At 52.5% G+C, this 15,757-nt stretch overlaps 2 protein-coding genes across 2 annotated transcripts; one reads left to right on the top strand and one right to left on the bottom strand.

Moving 5' to 3' along the window:
* Positions 1–281: 281 nt before the first annotated feature.
* Positions 282–3,940, top strand: TGME49_310310 (WD domain, G-beta repeat-containing protein). Its single transcript, XM_002364236.2, has one exon. It carries the CDS (start codon positions 579–581, stop codon positions 2,811–2,813), a length of 2,235 nt encoding a protein of 744 aa, XP_002364277.1. The 5' UTR covers positions 282–578; the 3' UTR covers positions 2,814–3,940.
* A 282-nt stretch (positions 3,941–4,222) lies between these two features.
* TGME49_310300 (hypothetical protein) lies at positions 4,223–15,529 on the bottom strand. The gene is made up of 12 exons (XM_002364235.2): positions 13,784–15,529; positions 12,686–12,817; positions 11,929–12,015; positions 11,318–11,424; positions 10,578–10,698; positions 9,867–9,988; positions 8,733–9,021; positions 8,339–8,480; positions 7,729–7,892; positions 6,720–7,096; positions 5,890–5,958; positions 4,223–4,849 (listed from the first exon to the last, which is right to left on the bottom strand). Exons 1-12 carry the CDS (start codon positions 14,876–14,878, stop codon positions 4,762–4,764), a joined length of 2,793 nt encoding a protein of 930 aa, XP_002364276.1. The 5' UTR covers positions 14,879–15,529; the 3' UTR covers positions 4,223–4,761.
* Between the last annotated feature and the right edge of the window lie 228 nt (positions 15,530–15,757).

Below are 15,757 nucleotides of genomic sequence, written 5' to 3'. Positions count from 1 at the left end.
AGAACTCGAGGGCGCATGCACTGTGGCGCGGTTTGTGTCTCGTCTCCCCGCAAAACAGCCCCCCAGAATCTTTTTTCTCTCCGTATTTTCCGTCTTTTTTCTGTTCCACCTGCCTTCCTCTTCAAGTTGCCGGCAGACTCCCCAGTAGGGACGGTTCCAGTTCCCGCAGCTTCCTTTCGCATGCACGCGTTGGCTTCGCGCCCCCCCGCGGCCTACGAAGGCGAGACACCGTCCGTTTTCTCTCCTCTGCATCCCCGCTCGAGGAAAGGCTGGAGAAGCTCAGAGAGAAGAGACGGAGAGGCTGTCGCTGCCGGAACGCGAAGGAGGGTGACGCGCGACAGCGCCTCGAGAGAGAAGAGCACCTCGGTCTTCCAGAAAGACGGGAGACTCGAAAAGGCGAGAGACGAAGAGGAGACAAACGACGAAACAACAGAGGGCGACGCTCCTGTGTCTGACGCGTTCAAGCGAGTGTATCTTTGTGCTCGCTTTCCTTCTGCCTTCCAAGGTCGCGGTCTCCCCGCTCTCTCCACTCCCGGACGTCTGCACTCGCTTCAGCGCTCTCACCTCTTAGCAAAACGATGGCGAACACCAACACCCTTCTTCTTCCATCTTCCTCTTCTTCTTCTTCCTCTTCTTCTTCCTCTTCTTCTTCTTCCTCTTCTTCCTCTTCTTCCTCTTCTTCCTCTTCTTCTTCTGCTGTTTCTCCTCTGGATTCAGTGGTCCTCGTGCCGGAAGAAGAATCTTTTCTGGATCCTGAACACTGCGTTGATGCTGCTCTGGCGGTCCCAGCCAGCGAGGTCGACGACGACGCGTCAATGGACGACGACGATGCATCGATGGACGAAGACGAAGAAGGTGAGGACGCCGGATTTCCTGACGCCCCTCCAGGCTGTCGCTGGGTGATCGAAACACCGGAAGGCGAGTTCTTGGACCTCCCTTCTGCTTCTGCGTCTTCTCCGTTTCTCCTCGATGAGGCCGCGCGCCGTCTGCAAGCCGTTTGCGAGGGCGCAGAGGACGCGATCGTGTCCGGCTCTGTCTCTCCACTGCGACTGGGCGCAGACCGTCTCGTCGCTCTCGGCTCCTGCGACGACAAATGTCGTCTCTACCTCGTTCCTTCTCTCTCGAGAAGCCTGTCGGGGGGTGCGTCTGCGTCTCCTGCTCTTCTCGCTCCCGTCGCCGTTCTTGACGAAGGCAAGGACACCGTCTCCGCCACTGCCTTCTCCCTCGACGGACGTCTGCTTGCCTGTGGATGCTTCGATGGAGATGTTCGCATCTACTCTATCCCCTCTTCTTCTCCTTCTTCTTCTCCCTCTTCTCCTCCCTCTTCTTCCTCTTCTTCCTCTTCTTCCTCTTCTTCTTCTTCTGCTTCCTCTTCTTCTTCTGGTTCTTCTGGTTCTTCTGCTTCTTCTTCTTTTGCTTCCTCTTCTTCGGCGCTCGAGGCGTCAATGCTCCATCACTTGAAAGGCCCCACAGCGGATGTGACGGCGCTCGCGTTTCATCCGCGAGGCTACGCAGTCCTCGCCGTCTCTGCCGACCAGACCGCCTGGGTATGGCTGCTCCCCACCAGCACCGAGAAACGCGGATCGCGCGCTCCGGCGCCGGTGACTCTTTCGGTGTTTGTCGCGGGAGCCCCCTTGACTGCATGCGCGTTCGGCGCAGAGGGCAAGACGTGTATTGTGGGCGCGGCGGACGGATCTGTGAACGTTTTCGAGGCGAAGACAGGCCGCGCTCTCTCCGCGTTTCTGCACCCTGCGTTCGAACCTCTCGCAAAGGCTCCTGGAGTCTGCGTCCGACGGCCGCAGACCGTCGGCTTCGGAGCCGGGAGGCAGGCGGGACGCGCGAAAAAAGAAGAAGAAGAAGCGGACAACGCGACGCCGCGCGGCGTTGCGACGCTCAGGGTGTTCGCGAGGCCGACGGCGGGGAGGAGTGCAGAGAAGGCGCAGGGCGACGGAGGTTTCGGTTCAGGCCTCGAGGGCCTCGTCTGTGTCGGATTTGAAGACGGCTGGATCTTCCTCTTCAACGAGAAGACAGGAAAAGCGGTGTTCGTCTCGGCCGCACACACCAGCTCCGTTGAAGCTGTCGAGTTTCTCCCGCCAGAGGCCGAGACACGGGAGACCGACCCAGAGGAGGCTCTCGCCGTCGCGTTCTTCGCGACGCGATTGGAGCGCGGACTCGACGGCGAGAAACCTGAGACAAACGCGCGAGAGGCCATCCTGACTGCCGCTGCGGTCCGCGCCGCTTGGCAGGGCCAACTGGCCCAGGGATGTCTTCTCACGGCAGGTCTCGACGGAGACCTTCTCGTCTGGAACATCGCGCAGCGGAACGTTCGCGCTGCCCTTTCTCTCTCTGCGCTCTCAGTTGCGTCCTTCGCTTCGCGCTCGTCCTCGTCCGTCTCGCCTCCTCTCTCGAAGCCGGCCCAGACCTACGAGCACGACGCGAGCGAAGACCCAGGGCGGCAGGAACGGACAGACGACCAGCTGTTTGGGAAGGACGAAGGGGTGACGCGACTCTGTCTGCATCCGGGAGGACTCCCCATCGTCGCTGCCGGAACGACCAACGGAAACGTTCTGCTCGTCGACCTGCGGCAGGGCGAGGCTGTGGGCGTCTGGGCGGCACACGAGACGGGAGCAGTCATGGAGCTGCTGGCGCTCGAGCCGCATGCAGCGAAAGGCGAGAGTGAGGACGCCTGCAGAGGCGCCGAAGGCCTGAGGCTGTGGCCAATTCTCAGCGCCGGAGAAGACGGCCTCGGAAAACTCTGGGCGGTAGACGTCCTCGAAGGCGCGCGACCCGGTGCGAGTCGCGACGCTGCGTGAAGGCCGACAAAGTGAAGAAAAAGAGAAGAAGAGAAGAAAACGGAAGCGATGGAGGGATCGGCATGCACAGCTGTGGAGGGCGAGACTGTCTTGGCGTCTGCCGATGGCGCTCAGTTAACATCACAGAGTGTGTGCGACGGTGCTGTGCTGGGAGAGAGAGAGAGGATCGGCGGTGGAGACACCTCCTCTTTCCTCGTTCTAAGTTTTGCGAGCGGCTTGTCGCGTTTGTTTCATCTCTTCGAGGGATTGGACCCAGAACCTTGAGACATGCGTGGAAACGAACGAAGGCAGTGTCGCGCGTTAGCAAATTGTATCACTTCTTCCACTCTGGAGTCTCCAAGTTCTCGGGGCGCTCTGATGAGTGGGTAGTGCTGTGATTCTTGCTCACCCAAGTTCTGCGTTTCGCCTCTCCAGGCCTGAAACGCGCGTTCTCCAAGAGGCGATTTACTCGCAAGAGAGTCCGTGGATCTGGACTGGCGAGAGACCCCAGAGATGCGCGCATATGCTGTCGCGTTTCGTCTGCACGGGCCATGCGGTGTGTGGAGGCGTTGCGGTCAGTTCCTTCGAGGCCGTTCTTTCGCGGCTCCGTCTCTTGGCTTCTCTGTTCCTTTGTGTTGTCGTGGTGAGAAAACTTCCGATCTTGATTTCAAAGAACACAGCGGCGTCTCTGTTGTCGAAGGCTTCCCTCCTACGGGGAAGACGGCGACGAAGTCACATCAATCCACGAATAACACAAAGGAGTTCAACCACCATATAATAAGTGCACTATTCAAGGATCTCCTCTCCTGTCTCGTCTCACCTTTTGCACCCCTCTGTGGTATACGGCTCTGCAGCCCAGCGCTCTCTCGTTTCTGTTGTCTCTGTCTTTCTAGCCGACCCAGTGAGTCTGAAAGCCGACCATCTCTCTATCGTTCCTTTCTCTCGCTCCCGATGTTTGCCGGTCTACCAATAGTGACACTGCTCTAGGGCGCGTCTGTCTCTCTCGCTCGCACTGCGTATCTCCCTATCAAAGTCGACTTCTATCACGTTCGACGTTTAGACGACGCTTGATTCGATCCAGGCACCGACTCATGGTCTTGAGCAGCTTCAAAATCGCGTTTTTGCGTTTGTGTTCTCTGTCGGTCGCGTTTGAGCCGGAGAAACAGATTTTCTTCGTCTCTGTTCCCATGCTGTCGGTGTCTCTGAGACATGAAATAAAAGGAGAGCACCAGTCGCTTCTTCATTGGTCTTCTCTTCGGTTCGCGTGTGCCGCCCGCGCTCAGCCTTCGCCAGCAAACACCCGAAGAAGGGGAGGGGAAGCGCTCCCCGACTCGCCAGGTCGAGATTCGAAGTACAGCACAGGTTTCTCTTCACGTTCGCATAGCGCTGCTGCAGTGGAAGCTCGTCAACCTCCTTGCCTGCACTCGTGGTGAGAATTCGCTTTGAGTTTCAGTGTTCTCCTTTTATGCTTTAGTTCTGAAACGTGGAGAGAAAGCTCGCGTCAGGAAGCAACTGAGGAGTTTCTCTGGATGCTTCCACGACGCCCAAATCCGGTATCACGACTCCTCAGGGTCCAAAGAGATCGACGGCGATTGCCGCATGCACGCAGAGACTCCGCGATAATCCCGGCGCCCCCGGCACCACTCTCGGACTCTTGCGAAGCGTTCCTCACACCCAAGACGATAAACACAGCCGCCCACAAACCTGCCTTCAAGTAGAAACTGTGTCCAAAACAAGGAAACACACACATCCCCATGTAAACAATTTGCAGCTTGTTTCTCTCTTCAGTTCGCTCGATATACATACACACATATATATATATATAATTTCATGGAGACAAGCGAAGTGGTGATGCATGTACGTTGTCCTGAGGAAGAAGGCGGTTTTCGCAGACGTCCACAGGCACCTGGACGGCCTGCTCGACCAGGAGTGTTGAACTGGTTGGTCTCTTCTCCCGCGCCGCAGATTTCTACTGTCTCCCCTGCGTGCCGAAGAGAGAGCCGAGGAGAGAAGAGTCGACGTCAGGGTTGTCGCGAAGGAACGTTTCCAAGCTACGTCTGCGCGAAACAGACAGACAAAGCAGGGTGAAGAGTTTTAGAGAGACCGTTTTGAACTGAACAAGACAGAGCAGGTCGACCGATGCGTCGGATACGCAGAATCCGCCAAGCAGCCAATAGTCGACTGCACTCTCGGGCGTCGTAGGCAAACTGAGAAGGACCCGGCGTAAACAAAGCGCGTTTTTTTGACAGTGCCGCAGTGGCTGAGCGAAGGCTTCCATTGACTATGTTGCCTTTGAAAACTCGAGCTTTGTTTCGCGCAAAAAAACTGGGGAGGCAAGGAAGTTCTGTCGGAATTCACCGTACAAGGATGAACATGTCTATCTGTGTGTCTACGCTGGACCTCGGGATCTTCAATGCTGAGGAAGGGCCGCGGGTCTAACAGCTTTTCTACACAGAAACGAGTATTTGGACTTTATCCCTGCGCCAAGAGACTGCAGAAGAAAACTCGACTGAGGGGAGATCTCAGCGTTCCTCACGGGACTGCTGGACACTGCCCCCTTCCCCAGTGCTCGAAACGGAAGTCAACGTCGTGGATGCGAGTATCCTACGAGACTGAGGCTACTCTTTAGATCCAGTCGAACCTAAACTGCCTACAGAGGAGAGGACTAAAAATACAGAACGCGACTCAGCAACAGTGCTTCATTCTTGTGCGTCATCATCGTGAACGGCTGAACACAGCTATCTGGTCTCCAGTTGACGATCCTAGAAAAATTCCTGTTTGAAGTCTGCCGTCGCGAGAAGCCGTCTGCTCCTGGAAACGCTGATCCCCTCCAGCAACGAGGTCCTGCAGCGCGTCGCTGAGCATCCCTGTTTTAAGTTGCAGGACTGTTCGCAGGAGCGCGCTACCTAGAAAGGCAAGCGCATGCAGCGAAATCCGGACAGTGACCTCTCCTGTAACGGGAGTCCGAGATATGGGGGCTTGTGGTGTGTGCAGACAGTACGAGCATGGCCGGACACCGCAGACGGGCGGTCACGGAGAGCATGAGCGAGCCGATCGAGAAACAAGTGCCTCGCCTCTTTCAGGAATCTCGCCTTACTGGAAGAAAGCCGTCGACGATACATCTGGCGGAGCATGCGCAGTCTGCAAGCTGTTTAAAATGAGCAGCCTGAGGACCGCAGAGAAAGAGAAAAAAGCGACAGTTTGAGCCGCGGAAAACGGGGAAACGCTTCCAACCTTAAAGACTGTGTGGGGGGTTTGAATTCCATCACAGTGGAACTGGGATGTGGAAGAAAACGCCATTCAAGATCGCAGTGAACGTCCTACGTATCTGGTTGTTTTCGGACTCTTTCGGGCAGTACGTGGACGCATCCTGGCTCTCCGTAGCGCTGCGGATAGGGCCTTTCTGCAGTTGGAAAGACTCCTACTGTAAATCCTAGATCCATCCCAGCATCGGCAAAGTTCCCGGAACGAAGCAGCTGAAACCACGATTGCATCGTCAATGGGAAACGCCTGTCGAGTTTAAACGCTCGATGGCTCCCAAGGAGACGCGATGTTCTCCCAAATAAAAACCTCCAGAGTGTTTGTGGCTTCTGTGACATTGAGTAACAGATGCACAAGCCTTCGCTTCCCCGTCGGTGAAAATCTAAAGCAAGGACGAAGCGCGGTCTGTGTGCTTGGATGCAGATGTCCTCTCCGCGATCTCCGTTGCTCCCGTTGCGCCTTGCGCAGGCACCTGAGCATACTTGAATCCGTTCTTCTGTGCGCATGTCTTTTCCTGAGGCTTTCCCCTTCCCTCTCGTCTCCTCTTCCATGCTCATTTGTTTCTCTTTCTTCGTTTTTTTCTCCTCCCTCCCGTTCGCTCGTTCTTCTTCTCTCCCCTGCTGCGCGGTGACAGTCCGTCCACCTTGTTTGTCACCGTGCCCTTACTTGCATGGGGGTTGCAGGAGATGGAGCACAGGCGCGACAAGGCGCCAGGCCTGCGTCATTGCCTCGAACCTCAGCTTCTCCAAGTTCGCGGTCTTCTGCTCTCCAGCCTTGTCGGCCGCCGCGAGGCGTTCGCTCGAGAGAGGCGACGGAGAAGCGAGAGAGTGAAGAAGCGTCGCGCAGTCTCCAGGCGTCGCGCGGCCTCGCGATGAACAGAAGAAGCTCTGCGACAACTGCTCAGCTTCCTCCGCCGACGAAGAAGATGAAGATGGAGACGAAGCAAAAGGAGAAAGAGGGGAAGATGTGAGGAAGAGGTCGACGTCATAGAGGAAGTGCTCCACAAGACAAGCCATCAGAGAAGGAGGAACTGCGTAACCTGACTGAAAACACAAAATCATTCGTTTTGAAACAAACATCCCTTTTGTAGATCAGACAACACCGTCATCAATAAACATGCAGACAGACAGACGGTACAGAGAAAAGGCATACAAATATATATATATATATATATATATAAAACATCCTTTTTGTCCCTATAATTTAAAATTTTATTTTACCTTTTCACTTCTCTGATATCCCCTATTCTCAACATTTTATTTATTCGTGTTTTGAATTAATAAAATCAAAACGGTTACTTTTTCAATTATCTAATTGCTTTACATTTAAATATCGTAACTTTAAATAAAAAGTATCTCTTGCGTTCTTGCGGAGCCAGGATCTAACTCGTAATAATGTCCTGAACCTTTAATACATTTAAGGGGAAATACACATACTATATATATATGTAGACAGAGAGAGAGAGAGATCTCCATACAAAAATCCATATATTTGTTGATATCTATCTTTATGTATATCTATATCATTATACAGAGAGAGAGAGTGAGGGAACATGGAAACGGATGGATTCCAGAGAGTCAGGCACTTGGCGCGTTTGTTTCGTATTCCGTGTCTGTGGGACTTTGCGCATGCGTTTGCAGGTTCGTCGCGTTCTGCTGTTCCTTCTTGTCCTCACCGTCGCGAAACTGGAGAGCAGAGCCCCAGTCTCCTTCAGCGACAAGACATCTTTTTCGTGAATGGCGAGCGGCGCGGAAGACTCGGACGCAGAGGAAAGAACAGCCGTCCGGCGGAGCGAGTTCCGGAGAGCGTCCGAGAGAAGAAGAACGAAGTCGAGTGAGGCTGAAGAGACAGGCGAAGCGAGAAAGAAGACGAAAGCTGTGAAAGAAGAGGATACTCGTGAAGAGGAAGGCAATCTCGGGTGACGAAGAACGGCGCGGGAGGAGAATACAGTGGCCAGGACAAAGAGAAGAACTCCTTCAAGACCTCTTCCAGTGCAGGACGACAGCCGTGCGACGGGCGGTGTACAACAGTCATATAACCAAAACGCCTGCATGCATCTGGTCAGCGGAGTCACCGCCAGGGTGTTTTTTTGGGACTCCTTGTGACTCCGATCCTCTCAGGGTCTCTTTCTCTCTCTCTCTTTCTCTCATGCCTTCCACTTCGTCTCTCCTGATTTGCACCTTTCACACCCCTGTCGCCATCTTGTCCTCTTTCCTCTTGGCTTCTTTCTTCCCCCTGTTCTCCCTCCTTTTCTCTAGGACGTCCGTCGTTTCGCCTTGTCTTACGGCGGTAGTCGTCCACGCGCAGGAAGCTGGACAGCAGCGCGGCGAGGACGCGACTCTCCCAGAGTGCCGACTCGGTGTCGGCGCTCTTCGACGTTTCCGAACGTTCCCCGGACGCCAGGAGCGCATCAGAGGAAGAGGGACTCTGAATGATCAGCACAGCGAGAAGGACCCCAAGGAAATAAGACAGACACTCAAACGACGCAGTGGAGAAGAGAGGCGAGAGGAGAAAAAAAGGGCAGCAGAGAGGAGAAAAAAAGGGCAGCAGAGAGAAGAAGAGGTGCAGGAGAAGCCACAAAAGATGAGAGGAAGAAGGAACTACGGAGACCTGAGGAGCTGCGAAACAGGGAAGCGACCAGAAGGTCTTTCTGCCCGCTTCGTCCTCCCCTCCACTAACCGACTGGACAAGGCCGAAGACGTTGAGGCCTGGTGGAAGATTGCGCAGCTGCTCCTCAGAGGCCTTCCGACGCTTCTCGCTCGCCGTCTCTGTGCAGAGCTCTTTGCTCTCGCCATCCACGTTTTCGGTTTGCTTCTTCTCGACAAATCCATTTTCCTCGAGCCAGCCGCGCAGGACTGCCTCGAGGTGGAGAAACAGGCGTTCCGTGAGGGAGACGGACGACTGTGAGAGCAGAAACGAAAGGCTGAGGAGATGGGGGCTGAGCGCGTCTGCGGAGCGACCCAGGAGTCTGCCGAGGACCAAAAACGCATAAAAAAACTGCGACGGTTGCAGAGAAGTAGCACAGAGAGGACACCACGGAGAAACAGGACAGAAGGAGAACAAGAGAGACGAACATTAGGACAAACACCAAGAAGGACAAGCAAACGAAGACGAAGGACAAGGAACGGTCCAGAAGGAGCAACGGAGCGCGAGTGAAAAAGAGAAAACGAAGGCGAACACAAAGGAGAGCAGCAAGGAGAAAAAGAGAGAGAGGAAGAGGAAGACGCTCTCGAACATAACGGACGAGACGACGAAGACGAGAGACTACAGGCACCATCAAGGGAGGCTCAGGAATCGAAACTGGAAACTCGAAATGATAGAACGGCAAGACACTATAACAGGAAAAGCAGTTTCAGTCTCCAGCCAGACAGGAAATACTGAATGAGCAACTCAGTCGTCTGCTGATAGTGTTCCTTCTGTAAAGGCACCAGTGCAGTTACAGGAGGTCCATGCGAACGTAGCAATGCAGACTTACGCCAGTACACATTCACATATATATACATATCTATATATATATATATATATAGATATATATATCTATATATATATATATATCTGCGTGTGTATGACGAAGGAGAGTACCGAAGTTAAGCTAGCGATGTTTGTGCATGGACGACTTCCTGCCGGGTCTCAGAAGAATCGTGAAGCAAGCGGCTGTGACGGAAAAGGGAGGCGCGTCAGATGCCAGATCTCGCGGCAGTGAGAAGCAACATGTTCTCTGCTTCAGTGGGCAACATTTTGGGTGGGCGTTTGGCTCTTGCAAATGCATGCGGAACAGTTTTTCAGCCGCAGCTTCAGGCAGGTTTTGCGTACTCGGCAGCTAGCAGGTTCAGCGTCTCAGGCAGCAGCTCGCCTCGCAAGGCTCTTTGCGAATTCGAGGCACACATGGCCGCGACCGAGACCAGCGAGCTGACGGCGGCGTCGCGGTGAATGGCCTGGAGAAGTTTCCACCAAGAGCGAAACGCATTCGCGTGGACAAGCAGAAGGCGAGAGAAACAGGCAGAGAGCAGTTCGAAAGGCCTTGGGGCAACGACCGGACCGAGCACAAGCAAGGCAGCGAGCGCTCCCCATTGGCTGGCACGAACCAAAGACGCATTTACATGATACGGCTCCTCTCCGCGCCTCTCGCTAGATACATACCAATACACATATACACATATACACATATACATATATATAGACATATACACATATACATATATAGACATATACACATATACATATATATAGACATATACACATATACATATATAGACATATACACATATACATATATATACATATATACACATATACATATATATACATATACACATATACATATATAGACATATACATATATACATGTAAGTATACGAGGCGGGAGGAGGACCGGGAGGCCAGTACATGCAGTCCCGAAAGAAACAGCGAATCCACGAAGGATTCCAAGACACGACAGAGAAACGGACAGATTTTCGTGGAGTCCAGAACCGACAAGGACAGCAAAAGCCGAGGAAGTCAGTCCTCTGTCGAGATCGATCATACCTGGCGCCCATGGAGAGCCATGGTTGCCGCAAGCTTCCTTCCATCAGCCTGGCGAATGATTTTCGCTTTCACATGGCGCGTGCGAACTACTCGTCGCTGCTTCTTCTCCCAGGCCTCCATGCTGAAAAAGTCAAACACCGCAGTCTTCTGTCTCAGACTGCAAAAGACGCTCCGTTATGTCTCCCTCCACGCCACAAAAGCGTCTAAACCAACGCATACACACACAGGTGGACAACGAAGGATCCACCCCGAGCAAACTGTACAAAAACATATGACATCACTCACACATATGCATATACGTAATATACCTAGGCATATACTACCTACATATTTACAGATCCAAATATATATATATATATATATATATACAGATAAACAGATATACATATATATATGTATGTATATATATATATATATTTGTACTTCTGTGTGCACATGCAGAGAGATAGGTGTTGAGGTGGAGGCACAATGGACGTCAATGCGCCAGTGAAAGATTGAGTTGAACCTCCGTTTCGACAGTCGAAAACATTAGGCAGTTATTTCGCATTCGACTTTCAGCGCATCGAATGCGTTGTGCCGGTGCGTGTGTACAGCGTGACGCATGAAAACGGTGCCGTCGAGAGAAGACCCAAGAGATGCATGCGTTTCGTCACTGCTGCGTTGGCATTGCTGAAGTTCAAGAGGAGGATCGAGGGCAACAAGGCGAGGCGCAGAAGCAACGAAATCCGGCAAAAGCTTACTCGACAGGATGCATCGTTTGCCAGTTCGGGAGAACAAGCGGAGGAGCTTCAGGAGGCGCCAGCCACCCTTCGTTTTCGCGTCTCTCTCGCTCTGAGCGCCGGTCCGCCTGGTGCCGGAGAAGGCCCAACAACAAGGAAAACAGTTCGAGGAGAAGCATGGAGAGAGCGGTGAGTGAAAAACAACAAGGCAACACAGCCGCATGCGTCGCCGGAGAGAGAGAACCGGTGAGACGAAGAAAGAAGAGGTAAAGGAAGGAAAGATGAAAGAGAGGATACACAAAGAAAAGGCGAACAGTGTGGGGATGAAAACAGAGGCGAGGACGAAGAGATGAAGAAAGGGGATGTATGAAAGCAACGTGAAGAACGTAAGAAGCCGAAGAAACGAGAAAGAAGAGAGAAGCTGAGAGACGGAGTTGGAGGGCGACAAAGGAGAATTTGCCAGACGGCATCTCCATGGCGGGAAGACATGGGAGGAAAGAAGGCAGGTTTGCCTCTGAGGCATCTCCGAAACGCCGACGTCACAGAGCACCAAGAACTTTCTCAATCTCATTGCGCCGCTGTCTTCTTTCTTCTGAATCGAGCAGAGGTCGCAGGCTGGTTGGTTCGTTTACCGTGACAACGACCGCCTTCGCGCTAAGAGGAAGGACGTTAATCAGGGCCGCGAAGCTCTCGCAGGGTGGATCCCACACTTCGAAAATCTGGGAGAAAAGAAACAAAAACACTGAAGGAAAACTGTAAGTGAAGATCTCTGTACACACTCTCGCGTTCTTTCCAACTCTAAGATCCTCTTGCGGACGCCAACGCATGCATGCAAATACAGGTTGAGGTCGTCGCGACAGACGCTCCAGTCTACGTTTTCTGACTCCCTTTGCTCTCAGTCACACGCCGGGCAACATCCCCGTATTCGTCGAGTCGACGACGTACACATGGAACCGCGTAGAGACAAACATAGCGGACATCTAAGGCCTTTCAAATAAATAAATGCATATAATATATATATATATATATATATATGTATATGTATATGCTTCTGCAATTCTGTGTAGCTCGCGGTAGCGATACTGAGCCCCTCGAAAGATACTTACATGTACGCACATTCTCGCGTTTATAATGGCATGTAACTGTCTGGGGATGCACACAAAGTCACAACAGCAATCTTTGTATATAGATTCATATATACATATATATATATATATACATATATATATATATATATATATATATATGTATATATATATATATGTGTATGTATATATGTGTATATGTGTATAAATATTATATGAAGGTATAGAAGAAACCACACCAAAGTGGGCAAGAGGCACTGAACAAGAAACTGAGAAATGTGTGCCGATTCGCGTCGGTTCTGACCGGGTGGAAGAGAGGCTTCGAGAGGGCCTGGGAGGAAAAGAAGGATGCCTCGAGTCTCTCGAGGAGAGCCGGCAGGAGGACAGCGTCGAATCGATTGGTGCTGCACATGGCGTAGAAGACGAGGAACGAGTCCTGGACAGAAAACAAGAGAAGCCGCGAAGCAAGTCCATGGGAGGCTGAACCTCCCATCCAGCTCTGGATGAGACGGCGACGCGAGTCGGAGTCGCGTACACGATTCTGAAACGCCTGAACTCACGAATGCGAGTTGCGACATGCGTAACGGGAGGGGAGGGGGGGAGGTCACGCATGCTTCAGCGAAACCGAGACCTCTCGAGACGCGACATGAAAAGCCATGAGACTCTGCCATGTCACCACCCCAGAGGCGCCTCTTTTCTTCTCTAAAAAAAACAACAACTCGTCCACCATCCTCGATCTTTCGTCGTAGAAAAAAACGCGCCTTCTGAGAAGGCCCGAAAAAGATTTAGCACCACAGCTAATAAGCACATGAGCATGAACAGATATATATATATATATACAGATATATACATATATATATATATATATACATCTATTTATATATATACATCTATTTATATATATATATATATGCATATATATATATATATATACATCTATTTATATATATACATCTATTTATATATATATGTATGTATATATATTTATATATGTATTGCGGCGTATATGACTAGAGCTGTTTCTAAAGGTTGTATCCTATGAGATGTGCATCTCTTCGACTTTCCTTGGCTTGGTTTCTCAGGAGGCCTGCAAGAGTAGGTGCTTCCGGACCTCGCGTTGCCTGTTACGTTCACGAATTGGTCCAAGCGAAATGTCTGTCGCATTCAACTGGATGTATCCGTCACCTCTTTTCTCGTCCCATGAAACTCTCGAAGAGCGATGTACACACGACGATGAGAATCTGTGGAGCGCAGGACCCTACGACGTTGAAGAACGTTTATGTTCTCGCTTCCACAAATGCATGCACTGCTTCCCCTCTCCTCCACCGCGCTAGAAAACGACTGCTCAGATGCTCGTAGGATTGGTGAGAACCGTTTTTTGGCGACGGCCCTTCGAACCTACTTCATGATCGAGAGCGAGTTCCTTCAGTCTGGAAATGCACAGGTTCCACTTCTCTTCGTTTCCTTCGCATTTCAGTCGCCACAACTGCCGCTCCTCTTGCTTCGAGATTTCTCCAACCGCGCTGGAGCCTTCTTTCCCCTCTGTCTCCTCTCGTTCGCCTGGCCTCGCAAGAGTCTCTGCCTCGGCTGCAAGGAGAAGAAGCAGATTGACGGCGTCTGCATGCGCAAGGAAGGCAATGCGCTTCGCGTCTCCGATCGCGCCCTGTGAACTCGCGTTTTCTTCGAGTCCCCCACAAGCGAGGAGCTCCAGAATTTTGATTTTCCTCTGAATGCGCTCCTCCTCCCGCGCAAAGGCCTCGACTGCGCGGGGACCTGCGCCTCCGTCGTTCTCACGCGTCGCCTCAGCGAGCGGCTCTCGAACCGCAGCCTGTCGGACTGCATGCACCTGCCAGTCTCGAAGAAGCTCCTGCCGCCTCTCTTTCAGTCGAGAGAGAAGAAGCGAGAGGGGCAGGAGAGGAAAGTCGCCGACCTTCTTCACAGAGGCAAAGGCGCCTGGAACGATCTCGCCGGTGTCCAGCAGCCAGGCCGAAGAAGAAGGCGACGATGGCGAAGAAGAGACAGAAGAGAGCAAAGACTCCGCGACTTCGTCGGCTTCGTCTGCGACGATACACTCGCCTTTCTTCCTCGGCGAGGGAGACGAGGAGGAAGCGAATCTGCGGAGAAAGGCTGCGGCGAGTGTAGGAAAACCTCCTCCTTGCGACGCGAACGCGCAGGGTGGAGAGCGGTCTCGCGCCGTCTCGGAGTATGCACGCGCCGATTCTGCATGCGAGAACGAGGAAGACGAAGAAGCGGAAGAGGAAGAGAGAGAAGACGATGAGAGAGGAACAGAACTGGAAGGAGAGAGAAAAGAAAGCGCGAGGAGTGACGAGGAGACTGGCGACAAAGGGCGTGGTGAGAAAGAAGAGGAGAAAAGACGAGAAGCGAAGATCATCTCCGGACTGGAGAAACGAGAGGAAAGAGAGAGGAAAGAGGCCGAGGAAGAAAGAAAAGAGGACTGTCTCGTCCCTTGTCGAAGCATCTGGCTGCGCGAGAACATTGTGAGAGTTTCGTTAAAAAGAAAACACCGTAATGAGAGAGAAACTTAAAAGCGTATATTTTACCGCAAGGGGCCTTCGCCTCCCGCATGTTCCTCGATGCTCTCCGTTTTTTTGTCTTTTTCTCTCTCAACACAGTCACACCGGAAAGGAATGGAACAAGAACGCCGGGGAAAAGAGTTCAGGTCTCCCCTCTCTCCTTTTGCGGTTCGTTCTTTTGTCATTTCACGAGTCTGCATGCATCACCGGATGTCCTCCACCGTGGAAGTCGACGCATGCGTATGTCTTCCCCTCCCATGTCTCTTTCTGGCTTGCTCTTCCTCCCTTTCTCGGAAGACAAAAGTCGACAGAGAGACCTGCGACTGCGGCAGAGCTTCGCTCGGGGATGCCCTGGGAGAAGAGGCAGGGCGGAACGGCTCCGGAGAGGAGTGAGGGAGGAACGAGAAAGGAAACTGGGGGAACCAGTGACCTGTTCAGCTGAATCAAGAAACGCAGACGAACATCTGGAGCACACAAATCTCTCTGCATGTACGGAGAACTCAGTACACACAGGCAGGAGGCTATGGCCTCCAGGGGATGGGCACCGAGGTGGAGCAGCTGGGAGAGGAGCAGAGAAACAGAAACGCTGAGCAAAGAAGGGGAAAGCAGAGTGAACACTGGCGAAGGAATCTGGAAAACGCAAGACTGCTCTCTCGCCGCCTCTTGAGGCTTCCGTGGTACGATTTGACATTGCATGCGCTGCCTTTTCTTTGCATGCGATCTCGTTGTGTCACCTTCTCTGTGAACTTTTTCCATTACGATTCTTGAAGGAAGACCCTCGTTCGACCTGAAACACACACCAGCTTGCACAGGAGACTTTGTTCCGGTTTCGCTTTCTTTTT

The sequence above is a fragment of the Toxoplasma gondii genome, chromosome XI (genome assembly GCF_000006565.2).
Source record: "Toxoplasma gondii ME49 chromosome XI, whole genome shotgun sequence".
Classification (NCBI taxonomy): Eukaryota; Apicomplexa; class Conoidasida; order Eucoccidiorida; family Sarcocystidae; genus Toxoplasma; species Toxoplasma gondii.
Note: the sequence above shows the minus strand (reverse complement) of the source record. Positions and strands in the feature narration are given on the sequence as shown.